The 18293-nt window shown below is 46.3% G+C and overlaps 2 protein-coding genes across 2 annotated transcripts in view; both read left to right on the forward strand.

Annotated features, from left to right (window-relative positions):
* LOC127051675 (cytochrome P450 2D17-like) overlaps nt 1-18293 on the forward strand; it is a 204937-nt gene that overhangs the window by 72297 nt on the left and 114347 nt on the right. The window lies entirely within an intron of this gene.
* On the forward strand, nt 11131-11720 carry LOC127052114 (elongin-B-like). The gene has a single exon (XM_050955433.1). The coding sequence runs from the start codon at nt 11138-11140 to the stop codon at nt 11531-11533; it is 396 nt and encodes a 131-aa protein (XP_050811390.1). The 5' UTR covers nt 11131-11137; the 3' UTR covers nt 11534-11720.

Below are 18293 nucleotides of genomic sequence, written 5' to 3' on the forward strand. Positions count from 1 at the left end.
TGATTACACGCAGGTATCAAGAGCCTGGCAGACTTGTCAGTGTAACACACAATATGAGCTTATTGCAGCTGTTCAAATGGGAAACTCGGTGCTCTGAGCCAGCAGAGTGTGGTTTGGTTTTCTAGCACTGTTCCTGGGTATTCCCTTCAGGGCCAGGCCAATGCCTTCTCGGAGAAGCGATTTTGAAGTATGCACCTCTACCTCGATATAACGCTACCCGATATAACACGAATTCAGATATAACACGGTAAATCAGGGCTCGGGGGGGCCAGGGCTGTGCACTCTGGTGGATCAAAGCAACTTCGATATAATAAAGTTTCACCAATAACATGGTAAGATTTTTTGACTTCTGAGGACAGCGTTATATCAGGGTAGAGGTGTATTTTGCATTTGCTTGTACATGCTGCAGACAATGCTATCGACAGAGATTTACCTGCATTACTTCAGGAGATTTGGTAAACAAAAATGAATCACATCTTCCACTGATCTAAAGTGACTTCAATGGAGCTGTGCCTATTTACGCCAGCTGAGGATCTGTCCCAATATGTACTTTATAGTTTAGTTTAATTCCAGTTTTGATCTTCTCTTTTTCTCTTGACACAAACATAAGATGAAGGAACCACATGTGTTCAGTGGAGTCCAAACACGTGTTTATTGGAAATATGCAACATGCCAGGAATTCCTCCATGTTCACATTGCTGCTGTGGTTGGGTTCTGGCAACTTCTAAAAAACCTGAACACGGGGAATGGAACAAAAAGGCTCACAAACTATTTAAAGGGATATTATGCTATGTCTGTACACAACATCTTCCTTCCTCCATTACATATGTTCCTTTCACTTTCAGCCCAGAAAAGTGTTAAAAGGTTTCTATTTCAAAGAAACGGTGTTATGTCACAGCAACGGTAGGCAAGCTATGGCACATGTGCCAAAGGCGGCATACAAGCTGATTTTCAGTGGCACTCACACTGCCCGGGTCCTGGCCACTGGTCCGGGGGGCTCTGCATTTTAATTTAATTTTAGATGAAGCTTCTTAAATATTTTTAAAACCTTATTGACTTTACATACAAGAATAGTTTAGTTGTATATTATAGACTTATAGAAAGAGACCCTCTAAAAACGTTAAAATGTATGACTGGCACGCAAAACCTTAAATTAGAGTGAATAAATGAAGACTCTGCACAGCACTTCTGAAAGGTTGCCGACCCCTGTCTTAGAGTCAAGCGGCTATAGGAGGAATTGCCACTAAACTGTCTCAAAATATTGTGTTTTGTGCACGATAACCCTGTAATTTGGCCTTGCAAAGAATTGTTATAATCTGTGTATTGTATGCAAAATAGTAAAATTATGTGAATAAAAAGAGGAATCTTTTATTCTTTAATGTTTATTACTTCCTGTCTCTTTAGTTCTTGAAAATTACTTGCCTCTAGTGCCTCATCTCAAGTACACGCTCTATGTTACTGTGAGAAAGGAGACGTGGGCTGCATGACTAGACATCAAGGGATGAGGGTGTGGTTATTTTGCTTGGGGAATTGCAGAGTGAATTGTGATGTAAGGTAGGGAGCAGATCACATTCGCTGTTGGCTAGATTATGAATAGTTCAGACAAAAAAGTTGTTTTTAACCTAAAAGCCTCTTGTTCCCAAAGGAAAGCAGCTAATTTACACCGAGGGTATGTCTACACTACGGGATAATTCCGATTTTACATAAACCGGTTTTGTAAAACAGATTGTATAAAGTCGAGTGCACGCAGCCACACTAAGCACATTAATTCGGCGGTGTGCGTCCATGTATTGAGGCTAGCATCGATTTCTGGAGCATTGCACTGTGGGTAGCTATCCCATAGTTATCCCATAGTTCCCGCAGTCTCCCCCTCCCCTTGGAATTCTGGGTTGAGATCTCAGTGGCTGATGGGGCAAAAATCATTGTCGCGGGTGGTTCTGGGTAAATGTCGTCACTCATTCCTTCCTCCGGGAAAGCAACAGCAGACAATCATTTCGCGCCCTTTTTCCCTGGATTGCCTTCGCAGACGCCATAGCATGGCAACCATGGAGCCTTTTTTTCCTTTTGTCACTGTCACCGTATGTGTACTGGATGCCGCTGACAGAGGCGGTACTGCAGCACTACATAGCAGCATTCATTTGCTTTTGCATGATAGCAGAGACGGTTATCAGTCATTCTGTACCGTCTGCTGCCATTGTAAATTGGCAATGAGATGACGGTTATCTGTCGTTCTGTACCGTCTGCTGCTATTATGGGTGCCCCTGGCTGAGGTCGGCCGGGGGCGCAAAGGCAAAAATGGGAATGACTCCCCAAGTCAATCCCTCCTTTATGGTATCTAAAAATAGAGTCAGTCCTGCCTAGAATATGGGGCAAGTGTACCAGAGAACCAGTGTATCAGAGAACCAGAGAGCATAGCCACTCCGTGTCAGATCCCACAGAAATGATGCCATTCACGGGAGGTGCCCCTGCAACAACCCCACCCATTGCTTCCCTCCTCCCCCAACCTTCCTGGGCTACCGTGGCAGTGTCCCCCCCATTTGTGTCATGAAATTATAAAGAATGCAGGAATAAGAAACACTGACTTGTTAGTGAGAGAAAATGTGGAGGAGGCAGCCTCCAGCTGCTATGATAGTCCAGGCAGGACATCAAGCGGTGTGGGGGAGAGGAGCCCAGCATCCCGCTGCTATGATAGTCCAGGCAGTACAGAATCTTTTCTTTACACATGAAAGGGAGGGGGCTGATGGAGCTCAGCCCCCAGTTACTATGATGAAGACGGTTACCAGCCGTTCTGTCCCATCTACTGGGAATGACCAGGAATCATTCCTATTTTTACCCAGGTGCCCCCGGCCAGCCACTCCTGAGGCCAGCCAGTAGTACTCAGCAGCTATCAAGCATATTGTACCGTCTGCCACTGGGGAGGGAAGAAGAGCGGATGCTGCTCTTTACTGCCACAGTATTGCATCTACCAGCAGCATTCAGTACACATAGGGTGACATTAAAAAAAAGTCAAGAAACGATATTTTCCCCTTTTCTTTCACGTGGAGGGGAGGGAGCTATCCCCTGACGAGCTATACCCTGAACCATGCCGGACAATGTGTTTGAACCTACGGGCATTGGGAGCTCAGCCAAGAATTCAAATACTTTTCGGAGACTGCTGTGGACACTGGGATAGCTGGAGTCCTCAGTACCCCCTCCCTCCCTCCATGAGCGTCCATTTGATTCTTTGGCTTTCCGTTACGCTTGTCATGCAGCACTGTGTAGCTTGGTGATTTTTTTCAAACGCTTTGGCACTTTGTCTTCTGTAACGGAGCTCTGATAGAACAGATTTGTCTCCCCATACAACGATCAGATCCAGTATCTCCCGTACGGTCCATGCTGGAGCTCTTTTTGGATTTGGGACTGCATCACCACCCGTGCTGATCAGAGCTCCACACTGGGCAAACAGGAAATGAAATTCAAAACTTCGTGGGGCTTTTCCTGTCAACCTGGCCACTGCATCCGAGTTCAGATTGCTGTCCAGAGCGGTCACAGTGGTGCACTGTGGGATACCGCCCGGAGGTCAATACCATCGATTTGCGGCCACACTAACCCTAATCCGATATGGTAATACCGATTTCAGCGCTACTCCTCTCGTTGGGGAGGAGTAGAGAAACCGATTTAAAGAGCCCTTTATATCGATATAAAGGGCCTCGTAGTGTGGACAAGTGCGGCATTAAATCGGTTTAACGCTGCTAAAATTGGTTTAAACACGTAGTTTCCCATAGCCCTGTCTAGGCTGTAGAAAGCAGAGACTAGCCAGCACACATCAGCACTTCAGCCAAGCCACCTGTCCACCCACAGACCGCCCAGCCACACAGCCTGGAGAAATGGAGTAGACTGTTATCAAACTGTAACAGGGAGATGATGATGATAATATTTCCTTTGTTCCACTGTATCTGCCTTGCCTGTTTAGAATGTAAACTCTTCAGGGCTGGGATGGTCTCCTACTGTATATATGTACAGTGCCCAGCACAAAGAGACTTCCAGGTACTATGCTAATAGAAACAATAAAATCACTTACTAAGGATGGTTGGTGCTTTCAGGTGGAAAGAGAATTTAGGTTTTACCCTGGAAAAAAAATAAAGACAATGTAATAACCCCAAACTTTTTTTTGGCAGGAGGAGTGGTTTCCCTCACCCCTTTAAGTTGTGTGTTTCCATCTGGGAGTCTTACGGATCCCTCTGTTCATCCCTACTTGTTTGGATACTCCCCTGTTGCAGCTGACATTTGCCTGTCATGGATGAGACCGTATTCCCTTTGGACTCCCTTAAGACTAGTCCTTCATTAGGGTACTACTGACTAATGCAGAGTACTTCCTGCCCTGCGAATGGAACACATTGCCTCCAATGCAGTAAAGTTTACCAGCATACAGTAACATTTCTAACTATGAGTAATGGGATCAGCACCCAGCTCTCATGAGTGCTCCCTTTTCTCTGGCCAATATGCTTGCGATCCCAGTTTTTTTCGGGGTGGCATGCTCCTCTCGTGAGTCCCTCCCCCCTAGCCAATGGTTCTCTCAGCGGGTCTTCAGTGATGCAGCTCTCCAGCTGAGTTTAAGGCCGGGGGTGCTGCAGGTGCTGGGGGAGGTGACTCTGGATCCCTGCTGGTACTGGGGGAGGGAGGGTTGGTGGGACTCCCTACTCGGCTCTGCATCCCTGCAGCTCCTAGTCACCAGAAGTAGGGGCGAGGGCAGGGGCTTCTCCACTGCTCCCGCCACAAGTACCAGCTGTCACCGGTTCCATTGGCCGGGAACCACAGCCAATTGGAGATGTGGGGGTGGGGCCTACAGGTGCCATCAGCATGCAGTGCAAAGACCCCCATCCCCACCCCTCTATTGCCTAGGATCTGCAGGGGAGTCCCCCACCCCAGCAAGCACTCTCCCCACCCCATACCCCTAGCCCTAAGCCCCCTCCCACACACCCAAACTGCTGCTGCTGGCCCAGAGACTGCCCGGCTCAGGCAGCCACTGGACCAGCATCAGCCACTGCAGAACTTAGGCAGATCACGGAAAGTCATGGAATTCGTGACAGACTCGCAGCCTTATGCATGGTGACTAGCCACAGGGCTGGAACAGCAGATGAAAGAAACATAGAATAATCAGCAAAGAATCCTGTGGCACCTTATAGACTAACAGACGTTTTGGAGCATGAGCTTTCGTGGGTGAATACCCACTTCCTCAGATGCATGTGACATGCATCTGAGGAAGTGGGTATTCACCCACGAAAGCTCATGCTCCAAAACGTCTGTTAGTCTATAAGGTGCCACAGGATTCTTTGCTGCTTTTACAGATCCAGACTAACACGGCTACCCTCTGATACTTGACATAGAATAATGACAGTGGAAGCAATTAATGGATGCAACCTACAGTGTTACTAGCAGCGCAGAGGCTCTGTGAATTGCTGTAGTGAAGGAGGAGAAACAGGGGCACCAGAGGGAGAATTTGGACTGGGCAATAACCAAAGCCTTTCTAGAATTTCCAGGTCTGTCTGGGGAGTCCCAGAATCCAGATATGGCAATAAGCCAATGTAGCTGAAGGAGGAGGAATTGTGGGATAAGGGGCCTCTGCACTAGGTATATAACTCTGTATTGTAATGTTGTTGGCAGGACCAGCCCTGGATCAAATGGCGTCCCAGGTGAGGAATGTCTTTGGCGCCCTCCCCCACCACTCCTTCAAAAAAATTCCCCTCCAATTTGTTAAACTTTTGAATACCTTATTTTTTATTGCACTTGTAACCCATTTCACGACTTGGATGCACGATTTGCATGCAGGAGTTATCCCTGTCATATAAGATGATAAATGTGCATGTTGGGATCGCCTGGGTTGCCTGCTCCTAAATCCAGCTCTGATGCAGGAAAGGCAGCACTGAATGGACACATGGGTTCCGTCAGTAGCTCAGGCCCAGTTGTGGATGCCCAGTTGTATCCTTCTATGATCTCAGCCACACTGGTCACATCCCTCTGGGTGCACTCTGTATAGTTACGCCCACCTCCATTACACCAGCACCCACTGTGGACTTCCCAGTCCAAATGTCCAGCAGCTACCCTGGTTAGTCAGCTCCCATGGGCCAATGTCCATGCTTTTCGGTGGCAATTGGATATCGGGGACAGCTCACTGTGGAGGTCTCATTCTGAAGTTCTGCAGTCAACACTGGATATTCTGGGTCTCAAAATTCAGTCCTACCAGTCTTGGGGCCCTGTTCTGGATCCAATAGTGATGACTGTCATCCTTAAGCACACATGGAGCCGGCGTTCCTGGAGACGGTTGGTGCACATCTAGTGCTTCTTATTATTGTTGCTGTTTTTGGTTATTTAAAGGTCCAATTAGCATTCCAGGAACACTGAATAATAAAATAAACAAATAAACCTTCCAGCCTTGAAGTGCCTTGTGCATCCAAAGTCTGACTGCAATGCTTTTGCTGTGTTTCCAGCCCATTCCATTCTCCTCAGCCTGTATTCAGTGATATTGCAAGACAAGTTGAGCAAGCAAGGTCCCCAAAGGCAAACCCTTCTCCATAACCTTGAGTAGTTTTGTGTGTTGGCTTCTGTGCTAGCTCTGGTTATGGTGTCATGCTTCATGGGTGCTACACGAGTTCACAAAATGCAGGCTCACCAGAACTGTCATATGGAAGCTCTTATGTTTATTATGGAAGTTTACAGCAAAACCCTGACCTATGAAATCAATGGGGGGTTGACCTTGACTTCAGTAGGTCTAGGATTCCCAGGTTGTAACTCCATAGTTAAGAATGAGTTGAGTTTCATGCTTAAAGCAGAACTTTAAAGTTTAAAGCTAAAAGCTAAACCTCTTTGCTATGTACGAGGAGTACAATGTATCGTCCCCAAATCTATGGCACTGAGTACTGTAACCCTTTGGCCAAAGGCGTTGGCAGCAGCACGGGCCAGTGCCTTCTTTCTAGACTATTTGCTTAATTTTGGCTCAAGTCTCCACCCAATAATCTGGGTCCCTATATCCAATCTAGGCACCTTTGATAGGCGAATCCATTCCTGCTTGCTCTGCCACCTCCTGCTATAACAGTTTCAGTAGCTAGGACAGGGAGACCTCACCAAAGTCTTTAGACCAGAGTAGACGGATGCTGTAAATTCCTCTGCTTCCACCATAGTCCACACAGCAGCTCTCAGTCTGCTTGCAAGTTGTAGGTGAGACCCATTGCCACTTTGCTGCACTCACTGCTGGCCAGGTGACCAGAACTGCAGAATGGTTCTGTCTTCCACTTGCTTGATGACTAGAAGCACTGCTGAGCTCTGCCCCGTCAGGCAACGGTAGCTTTCAGCTCAGTTTTGTTTTGTTTTTTTAAGGTATTGGGGGAATCAGGGATCTAACAGTCCCATAAGAGTTCTTACCCCCTGTGGAAGCATTCCCAGAAATTAACCAAGAACAGACAATCTCTCTTTTTTCCGGAACTTGGGCTCCTTCTGTTCAAGGACTCTTACCAGACCTCGACAAACATAAGTCTTCTTTAGAGTGAGCCTCTACTCAGTCATTGTTCAGGATTTGCCCAGATGGTTCCCGCCAGAGTAATCCGCAAAATATGGTCCGCAAGTACAAAGCTCAGCCAAATTATACCCCTATGTCCCCAAATTACCTGAAGCTAATATATAAATATGGTGCTGCCTTGCTCAGTACATGCCCCTTGGTCTCCAGCAGATGACAGCAGAGAGCTGACTGTTACCTTCCTTCTTTCCCTACTGACTGTCTTCCCTGAGGATTTACAGGTCAAATTGTTAATTAGTTAGCGTTAAAATCAATCAAAAGTGAGCTTTTAAGAAATGCTGCACTTGGCTCATCTTGTCTTTGACTGAGCGATCCCGATGACAGAGTAAGACAGACAGTTCTGTGTGGTTAAATCTCCTAGAAAACACATGCATAAACAATATTGAAGAAATTAGGTTGTAATTAAGTTATATTCTTAATGATTGATGTCTAATTGTTATAATTCCAGTCATGGACGACTCAAATCCTTCTTAAGTAGTGTCATTGTGATGGTTAGAAACAGTTAGAGCAGCCATATATTTAAAGAAGAAACAAACAAACCCTAGATAGTGATGTCAGAAGTAACAAAACCAGTCAAACCTCTTCCTTTCTAGCTAATTTGCCTGCTATAATTCTATTGCTCAAGTGGAGCGGTGGAGGGAGTGGGACGGTATCAAGAGCCCTCACCAGTACATTTTTTGACTCCAATATCATGAGATTGGCTCCCACCTGCGACGACTCCTACAGATTTTGCGTAAAATTATAGCCTGTGTGAAATGGGGACAGGCACACCTTCCTCACCACTCCTATGAGGTCTGGGGAGGAGCTGAAGAGAAACAATAACTACAGAGCCCGGCACTTTGCTGTTTGTAAAGTCCTGTGCAGACTTATGGCACTTTGTTATTAGAAGAGAGGGTGTGACTAGAATAGAATAGCTAGAGAAATAGATAGAAAAAGAGAGGGAAAGGAAGAGAGGGATGGGAGGAGTGAGAGGGGGAATGTAGGAGAAAGAAACTGAAAGACAGACTGGGAGAAGGTGAAAGAGGCAGAAGGAAATTGTTGGAAGGGAAAGGGAAAAAACTTACTGGGGGAAAGAGTGAGGTAACACTTGGCCTCTCTTTTGCTGTCTTTATCCTGGTTTTCGATCACAGGAAGCGCAGAAAAAGATGGAAAAACTACCCCCCGGGTCCTGTCTCCTTCCCTTTCGTTGGGAACTTGCTGCAGGTGAATTTCCAGTGTCCTCGCCTGGCTTTAACTGAGGTAAGTGCCAGAGTGACAGATGCCTTTCATTGACTGGCAGAGGGGGTTGGTGAATAGCACTCATGCCAGATCAGTTTCCAGTTTTTGAGTGGCAGCTGAAGTGCATTTATTATTTACTGCATTGCAGAAAGATTTCAATCTATAAAAGGAGAAAAAGCTAAACAATAAAAGCAAAGCAGAAAAGCATTTTACATTTACATCATGTGAGCTTGTGACATCCCCCTCTCACTGTAATCAGTGTGAGTGGTTGGTTAATTGTTGATCAGTCATACACTATGGAACCGTGTGTACATCGAGATTGTAAATCAGTTTGTTACTATAAAGAAAGCATTGACGCTAGCTTACACTACTCTAATGGTTGCGAAAGCAGCAATGTAAGTGCCTTATTCTTCATTTGGGCCCTTAAACTAGGACTTGGACACACCCTCCCAAGGTGTGTGTGTAAATTGGAGAATTACATCACTTTAGCGATGGTTCCCATACACAGCTGTACAGCAGAGCTGGTGGGAATGTTTTCATTGAACCAGTTTTTAGACAACAAATGCTGGTTTTAATGACTGTTCCCCATTGGTGGCCTTTTGAAGGGAAAATTTATTCACTTTGGAAAAAGTTTGTTTCACAGTTCTTCATTTTTAATTATTTTTATATTATTTTGTAACGCATCAGCAGTACTATTCAGAGCACTATTACCACTGACATGTTATGGATAAAATGTAACTAGACAAATAAAAAAGCTCCATATAATAAAACAGCCTTAGAATCCATACTTCCAGATTTCAAAATGACATTTTGAAACATAAACTTTTCAGAACAGGACTTTTTTGGGAATTTCAATACCTGAGAAATTTGTTTTCATTCTGATTCTAACTGGAAACAATTTTCAAAATGTCAAAGTTTCTCGCTGACTGGAAATTGAGTTTTGAGCAGCGCAAATGGACAGCCAAGTATTGGTGCAGTGAGACAGTATTTTCATAGAATCATAGAATATCAGGGTTGGAAGGGACTTCAGGCGGTCATCTAGTCCAACCCCCTGCTCAAAGCAGGACCAATTCCCAACTAAATCATTCCAGCCAGGGCTTTGTCAAGCCTGACCGTAAAAACCTCCAAGGAAAGAGATTCCACCACCTCCCTAGGTAACCCATTCCAGTGCTTCACCACTCTCTGAGTGAAAAAGTTTTTCCTAATATCCAACCTAAACCTCCCCCACTGCAACTTGAGACCATTACTCCTTGTTCTGTCATCAGGTACCACTGAAAACAGTCTAGATCCATCCTCTTTGGAACCCTCTTTCAGGTAGTTGAAAGCAGCTATCAAATCCCCCCTCATTCTTTTCTTCTGCAGATTAAAAAATCCCAGTTCCCTCAGCCTCTCCTTATAAGTCATGTGCTCCAGGCCCCTCATCATTTTTGTTGCCCTCTGCTGGACTCTTTCCAATTTTTCCACATCCTTCTTGTAGTGTGGGGCCCAAAACTGGACACAGTACTCCAGATGAGGCCTCACCAAAGTCGAATAATGGGGAATGATCACATCCCTTGATCTGCTGGCAATGCCCCTACTTACACAGCCCTAAATGTCAGTAGCCTTCTTGGCAACAAGGGAACACTGTTGACTCATATCCAGCTTCTCGTCCACTGTAACCCCTAGTTCCTTTTCTGCAGAACCGCTTCCTAGCCATTCGGTCCCTAGTCTGTAACAGTGAATGGGATTCTTCCGTCCTAAGTGCAGGACTCTGCACTTGTCCTTGTTGAACCTCATCCGATTTCTTTTCACCCAGTCCTGTAATTTGTCTAGGTCCCTCTGTATCCTATCCCTACCCTCCAGCGTATCTACCACTCCTCCCAGTTTGGTGTCATCTGCAAACTTGCTGAGAGTGCAGTCCACGCCATCCTCCAGATCATTAATGAAGATATTGAACAAAACCGGCCCCAGGACCAACCCTTGGGGCACTCCACTTGATACCGGCTGCCAACTAGACATGGAGCCATTGATCACTACCCATTGAGCCCGACGATCTAGCCAGCTTTCTATCCACCTTATAGTCCAATCATCCAGCCCATACTTCTTTAACTTGCTGGCAAGAATACTGTGGGAAACAGTATCAAAAGCTTTGCTAAAGTCAAGGAATAACACATCTACTGCTTTCCCCTCACCCACAGAGCCAGTTCTCTTATCACAGAAGGCAATTAGGTTAATTAGGCATGACTTACCCTTGGCGAATCCATGCTGACTGTTCCTGATCACTTTGCGCTCCTCTAAGTGCTTCAGAATTGATTCCCTGAGGACCTGCTCCATGATTTTTCCAGTAATTGAGGTGAGGCTGACTGGCCTGTACGGTGGCGGAGCCGGTGGATGCGGCTGCGTCTGGGCGAGCCGGGAGCGGCCGGGATGAATGTGTTCCTGATGATCCGGCACCACAAGACAACCATCTTCACCGACGCCAAGGAGTCCAGCACCGTGTACGAGCTGAAGCGCATCGTGGAGGGCATCCTCAAGCGGCCCCCCGAGGAGCAGCGGCTCTACAAGGATGACCAGCTGCTAGACGACAGCAAGACCCTGGGAGACTGCAGCTTCACCAGCCAGACGGCGCGGCCCCAGGCCCCTGCCATGGTGGGCCTGGCTTTCCGAGCCGGGGATGACTCCTTCGAGGCTCTCCGCATCGACCCCTTCTCCAGCCCCCCAGAGCTCTCCGACGTCATGAAACCCCAAGACTCCAGCAGCAGCGCGAACGAACAGGCCGTGCAGTGAGATCGGGGGGAAGGCGCAGAGACCCACCCTGTCTCCACAGCATGTCTCCCCCGGCCCCCTAACACACAGCCCTCGCCTCCCTGCCTGGGATCAAACCCCCTTCACCAGCCCCCCCGAAATCCACCTTCTCTTCAGTTTGGAGACAATAAAGGTTTGGCTGGTTTTTTGTTAAAAAAAAAAAAAAAAAGGTTCCCTGGATCCTCCTACTTCCCTTTTTTAAAGATGGGCACTACACTAGCTTTTTTCCAGTCACCCGGGACCTCCCCCGTTCGCCATGAGTTTACAAAGATAATGGCCAATGGCTCTGCAATCACATCTGCCAACTCCTTTAGCACCCTTGGATGCAGCGTATCCAGCCCCATGGACTTGTGCTCCTCCTGTTTTTCTAAATAGTCCCGAATCACTTCTTTCTCTGCAGAGGGCTGGTCACCTTCTCCCCGTACTGTGCTGCCCAGTGCAGCAGTCTGGGAGCTGACCTTGTTCGTGAAGACAGAGGCAAAAAAATCATTGAGTACATTAGCTTTTTCACATCCTCTGTCACTAGGTTGCCTCCTTCATTCAGTAAGGGGCCCACACTTTCCTTGACTTTCTTCTTGTTGCTAACATATCAGAAGAAACCCTTCTTGTTACTCTTAACATCTTTTGCTAACTGCAACTCCAAGTGTGATTTGGCCTTCCTGATTTCACTCCTGCATGCCTGAGCAATATTTTTATACTCCTCCCTGGTCATTTGTCCAGTCTTCCACTTCTTGTAAGCTTCTTTTTTGCGTTTAAGATCAGCAAGGATTTCACTGTTAAGCCACCTGGTCGCCTGCTATATTTACTATTCTTCCTACACATCAGGATGGTTTGTTCCTGCAACCTCAGTAAGGATTCTTTAAAATACAACCAGCTCTCCTGGACTCCTTTCCACCTCATGTTATTTTCCCAGGGGATCCTGCCCATCAGCTCCCTGAGGGAGTCAAAGTCTGCTTTTCTGAAGTCCAGGGTCTGTATTCTGCTGCTCTCCTTTCTTCCTTGTCTCAGTATCCTGAACGCGACCATCTCATAGTCACTGCCTCCCAGGTTCCCATCCACTTTTGCTTCCCCTACTAATTCTTCCCTGTTTGTGAGCAGCAGGTCAAGAAGAGCTGTTAGTTGGTTCCTCCAGCACTTGCACCAGGAAATTGTCCTCTACACTTCCCAAAAACTTCCGGGATTCTCTGTGCACCACTGTATTGCTCTCCCAGCAGATATCAGGGTGATTAAAGTCTCCCATGAGAACTAGGGCCTGTGATCTAGTAACTTCTGCTAGTTGCTGGAAGAAAGCCTCGTCCACCTCATTCCCCTGGTCTGGTGGTCTATAGCAGACTCCCACCATGACATCAGCCTTGTTGATCACACTTCTAAACTTAATCCAGTATTGTAAATATGAAATTGGAGCAGCCAAAGTTCCCTATTTGGGACACTGGGTTGAGAGCAGGCAAATCTTTCCTGACCCCTTGAAAGTGGAAGCCATTGTTAATGGCTTATATCCCAGAGCAAAATGGAGTTCCAGTCCTTCATAGGTTTGGTTAATTGTTACTGCTGATTTGTGCAGGGGTTCAGGGACATTGTGTCTGCTATCACAGGCTTGTGCAAGAAGACAAAACCAAACACAGTCACGTGGGCAAAAGCTTGTCCACAGGGTTTTGATAAGGTAAATGAACATTCTGTCTGAAAAGCCTGTTCTGGCCAGTCTTGATTTTGATAAAGTGTTTGAACTATGTACTGATGTGTCAGACATTGGTTTAAGTGCAGCAGCAGTACAATCAGGGGAAAGGAACAAAAGCCCCTTTCTTTCTTCCGGCAACTAGCAGAAGTTACTAGATCACAGGCCCTAGTTCTCATGGGAGACTTTAATCACCCTGATATATGCTGGGAGAGCAATACAGCAGTGCACAGAGAATCCCGGACATTTTTGGGAAGTGTAGAGGACAATTTCCTGGTGCAAGTGCTGGAGGAACCAACTAGCAGAGCTCTTCTTGACCTGCTGCTCACAAACAGGGAAGAATTAGTAGGGGAAGCAAAAGTGGATGGGAACCTGAGAGGCAGTGACTATGAGATGGTCTCGTTCAGGATACTGAGACAAGGAAGAAAGGAGAGCAGCAGAATACAGACCCCCACTGAACAGAATTACAAGAAAAGGATGCTATGCTGTTGAGTAGGCAATCAAACAATTAAGGTCCTCTCTCTTTAGCAGAGAGTTCAAGGCTTGAACTGGCCAATCTCCATTAATCTGGGTACATAGAACCAAAGGCACCAATTCCAAACTGGGAGGTGGAGCATGAGGCTCCAAGAATATGACTTGGAAATTGTCCCAGTGGCTGGCCCTCCTACAGCACTGTAAGAGGGGAGGTGTGACCACCTGAAGACCCCTTTGTGCTAACTGGCAAAGGGCACACTCAACTCACTGATGTCCAAATATTTAGCCAAACAGTGTTTTGTAAGGTTTCCTATAGAACTGGTGACATGCTGGTCATGGATAACATTGTGTGATGTATGTATGGGTTGTGTATAGAGAATTATGTATGTGTGTTGTAATATAGTCTTAAAATATGTTGTGGAGGCAACTGATAAACAAGGTTGTCGTAGAGAAAGGAGCTGGGGGGATGAAGGGGCTCTGATGTCAAGGTGTCTGTCCCCGCCCCGCCCCTCTGTACCTCATCTCTGCAGGGCCCAGGAGTGGGACATGGGACAGAGCTTGCTGGCAGCTGATGCTGTGTCTGAACAGGCAGGCTTCAGACTGGTGTGTCTCTCTCTCTCACGCACGCACACACACACACATTGTGTGTGTCTATCTGTATGTCTCTCTCTCTCTCTTACAGTCACCTCCCAACACATTGTTATATTGTTTTTGTTGTCACTTCTTGATATTTCCTGCAATGTACATAAATTCTCTGTAATTTTAATCTTTTAAAAGTGCTGCTGTTTGAGTTTTTGACTGGTCTATGCATTTCATAATTTATATTTCTCTCTTATGCTTAAATTTAATTCTTTGTGTAGTGAGTTCTAAAATGCCTAACCTGTCCTGCCTGTTGTAATTATCCCTATGGTCACATTTTAAAAATATATATTACGTCCAGGGTTTTTGTTTCTACATTACCTCAATATTGGTGCACAGAAGAAAATTCATTCGGTACATGGATGGAAAAAGTGAGAGGGAACTTTGCACAGGACTGTAAAAAGAAGTATGCTGTGTAGTTGTAGCCATGTCGTTCCCAGGGTATTAGAGGGACAGACTGGGTTCTGGCTCTATAAAAAGAAAGGGAGAGGACCCTTAGCTATCCATCACTTAAGGGGAAAAGAGGCCAGTATTCTTGAAAGCTGTTGAAAGTGAGTCCATCAGATATGTGAGCTGAAGAGGCCTAGAATTGACTGTAGGGGAGAAATTGCCTCAGACTGGGATTATAATCTGTTAACACGCTTTCTGATGTCTACACTTTTTCTTTTGTTTTATTTGTAACCATCTTCTGTTCCTATTATCTCTGCTTAATATCACTTAAATCTCTGTTCTTTATTCATAAATTTATTCATGTTTTATTATAAATTCATCTGAGTCCTGTTATATTAAAGTGGGGTGTGGATCCTCAGCTGAGCCAACAAGCTGGTGTGTCTCTCAGGAGGTAGATGGACTTCTGTGATTATCCAGTGACAGGGTCCAGACGCTACCAAGACATGTCACTGGGGCACTCAGGAACTGGGGTTCACTGAATGCTATTTGCAAAACCAGGTTTAGACTGGCAGAATCTTGAGGAGTTTGCTAGTAAGGCAGACAGACTGGTGTGGCAGGACACAAGTTTAAGATCCAGCAAAGATCTCTCTGGCTATGGCAGAGAGGTGACGGAATGACTTATGGTTCTGGGCTCACTAAGGAGAGTGTCACACATCACATCTATTAGAGTTTGCTTTCTGTGTAGAATAGCATTTCTAGAGGTTTGAGAAACACTATCCCTAACTTAAAGGTACTTTTGGGGCCAGGATGTGCCTGTTCTGCTCTCTTGCTCACAGTCAACAAGTTGCTTCTCCTCATGCCGGTTTTCTTGCTCCCATTGTCCCAATCTCTGTTGCTGTGTTGCATCTTTTATTTTTTTGATCAGTGTTACTTAATGAAAGGTGTCGGATTGACAGTCCCTTTTAGACTGAAATCCTCTGTCTGCAGAATGGGCAATGGTAATGCAAGATTTACGCAGGAACATATGCCTCACTAACTCCAATCCACACAGACCCACTCTAAACAGGAGAGAGGAGTTTGAGGTCCTTGCCTTTCCTCCAGAGACTGCAAATGTGGGATCCAGTCAGCACGCTGTGTGATTGTACCAAAATGCCTGGTGGGGTGTGTGTGTTTGTTTGATTTGTTCTGTAAAGTGAGCATCTGTCCCACTGGAAGGTGGGCAGAAACCACCAGTTTATGGTCACATAAGATATTGAAGAGTGACTGTTTGACCATTATAGTCCTGGGTTGATTTTGAACCAGAAACCTAGATGCAAAGGGCTCTATAGCCTATTCTCTTGAGTTACCTAGGGTATGTCTACACTATGAAATTATGTCAAATTTATAGAAATCAATTTTTAGAAATCGTTCTTATACAGTCGATTGTGTGTGTCCCTACACAAAATGCTCTAAGTGCGTTAACTCAGTGGACTGAGTCCACAGTACCGAGGCTAGCGCTGACTTCCAGAGCGTTGCACTGTTGGTAGCTACCCCACAGTTCCCACAGTCTCCACCACCCATTGCAATTCTGGGTTGAGCTCCCAATGTCTGATGTGGCAAAAACAGTGTAGTGGGTGGTTCTGGGTACATGTTGTCATGTCCCCCTCTCCTTCCATCCCTCCCTCCATGAAAGCAATGGCAGACAATCATTTCCTGCCTTTTTTCCTGGATTACCTGAGCAGATGCCATACCATGGCAAGCATGGAGCCCGCTCAGCTCACTGTCACCATACGTCTCCTGTAGGGTGGCAGATGTTAAGGGGAAAATATCAAGACTGCCGTGGGGGGGGCTTTTTTTTTTTACACTCATCTGTCTGGGAATTCAGCAGCAATTCCTCTGGGTGGAGCTCAACCATATGCTGGAGCCATATGAGTTTGATGCTCCAGCATCCTGAGCCCTGATTCCTACCTTCTGTCAGCAAACTGACACCAATCTTCAGCCTGCCACTTACTCTCTTCAGCCCACCACCTCTCTTCACGTTCATATTGTGCTTTCCTGCATTCTGACATTGTCTGCCTCCAGGCATTCTGCTGGGCTCTGTCAGTGCGGGAGGACAGCATGAACTCAGAGAACATTTCATCCCGAGTTGTTTTTTTGCCTTCTAATCTTCGCTAGCCTCTGTGAAGGAGAAACATACGCAGCTGGTGGAGGAAAAAAAAGGGAGAGTGGTAGTTAAAAAGACACATTTTATTGAACAATGGGTACACTCTTTCACGGTAAACCTTGCTGTTAACATTGCATAGCACAAATGCTTTCGTTACAAGGTCGCATTTTGCCTCTTATTGAAGGAGGTACTGCCGGTGTGGTGTGAGAGATCACTCACGCAGGGCTGGGCAAAAGAATTTGGCCATGGTAAGCCTCAGTCTTTTGGCTTCTTTGAAACCATTCCCACATGTTATAAAGGTTAAACAACAGTGCCCTCATTTCCCATACCAAGCACCCGTTGGGTTGGCCATTTAAAATGGATTCGCAATTTAAAAGGAGGGGCTGAGGTTTGCAGGTTAGCTTGCAGCACAAACCCAACTAATCCACTCCCCGCCCCCAATTCTCTGGGATGATCGCTTCACCCCTCCCCCGCACCATGTGGCTAACAGTGGGGAACATTTCTGTTCAGCCAGAGGCAAACAGCCCAGCAGGAACGGGCACCTCTGAATGTCCCCTTAATAAAATCACCCTATTTCAACCAGGTGACCATGAATGATATCACTCTACTGAGGATAACACAGGTAGATAACGAATGGATGTTGTTTGAATGATTCCAGACTATGTGCTACTGGCCTGGCATGGTAAAGTGTCCTACCATGGAGGACGGAATAAAGTTGCCCTCCCCAGAAACCTTTTGCAAAGCGTTTGGGAGTACATCCAGGAGAGCTTTATGGAGATATCCCTGGAGGATTTCCGCTCCATCTCCAGACACGTTAACAGACTTTTCCAGTAGCTGTACTGGCGGCAAATGCCAGGGCAAATTGATCATTAAACACGCTTACTTTTAAACCATGTCTAATATTTACAAAGGTACACTCACCAGAGGTCCCTTCTCCGCCTTCAGGGTCCGAGAGGCAGCTTTGGGTGAGTTCGCGGGTTACTGGCTCCAGGTCCAGGATGAGGAAACAGATCCTGGCTGTTGGGGAAACCAGTTTCTCTGCTTCCTTGCTGTGAGCTATCTTCAACCTCCTCCTCCTCATCATCTTCCTCATCCCCAAATCTGCTTCCGTGTTGCGTCCTACTCCATTGACGGAGTCAAAGCACAGGGTTGGGGTAGTGGTGGCTGCACCCCCTAGAATGGCATGCAGCTCATCATAGAAGCGACATGTTTGGGGCTGTGACCCGGACCAGCTGTTTGCCTCTCTGGTTTTTTGGTAAGTTTGCCTAAGCTCCTTAATTTTCACATGGCACTGCTGCAAGTCCCTGTTATAACCTCTGTCCTCCATGCCCTTGGAGACTTTTTCAAATGTTATGGCATTTCATTTACTGGAACGGAGTTCAGCTAGCATGAATTCGTCTCCCCATATAGCAATCAGATCCTGT

This window comes from Gopherus flavomarginatus, chromosome 1, assembly GCF_025201925.1.
Source record: "Gopherus flavomarginatus isolate rGopFla2 chromosome 1, rGopFla2.mat.asm, whole genome shotgun sequence".
Lineage (NCBI taxonomy): Eukaryota > Metazoa > Chordata > Testudines > Testudinidae > Gopherus > Gopherus flavomarginatus.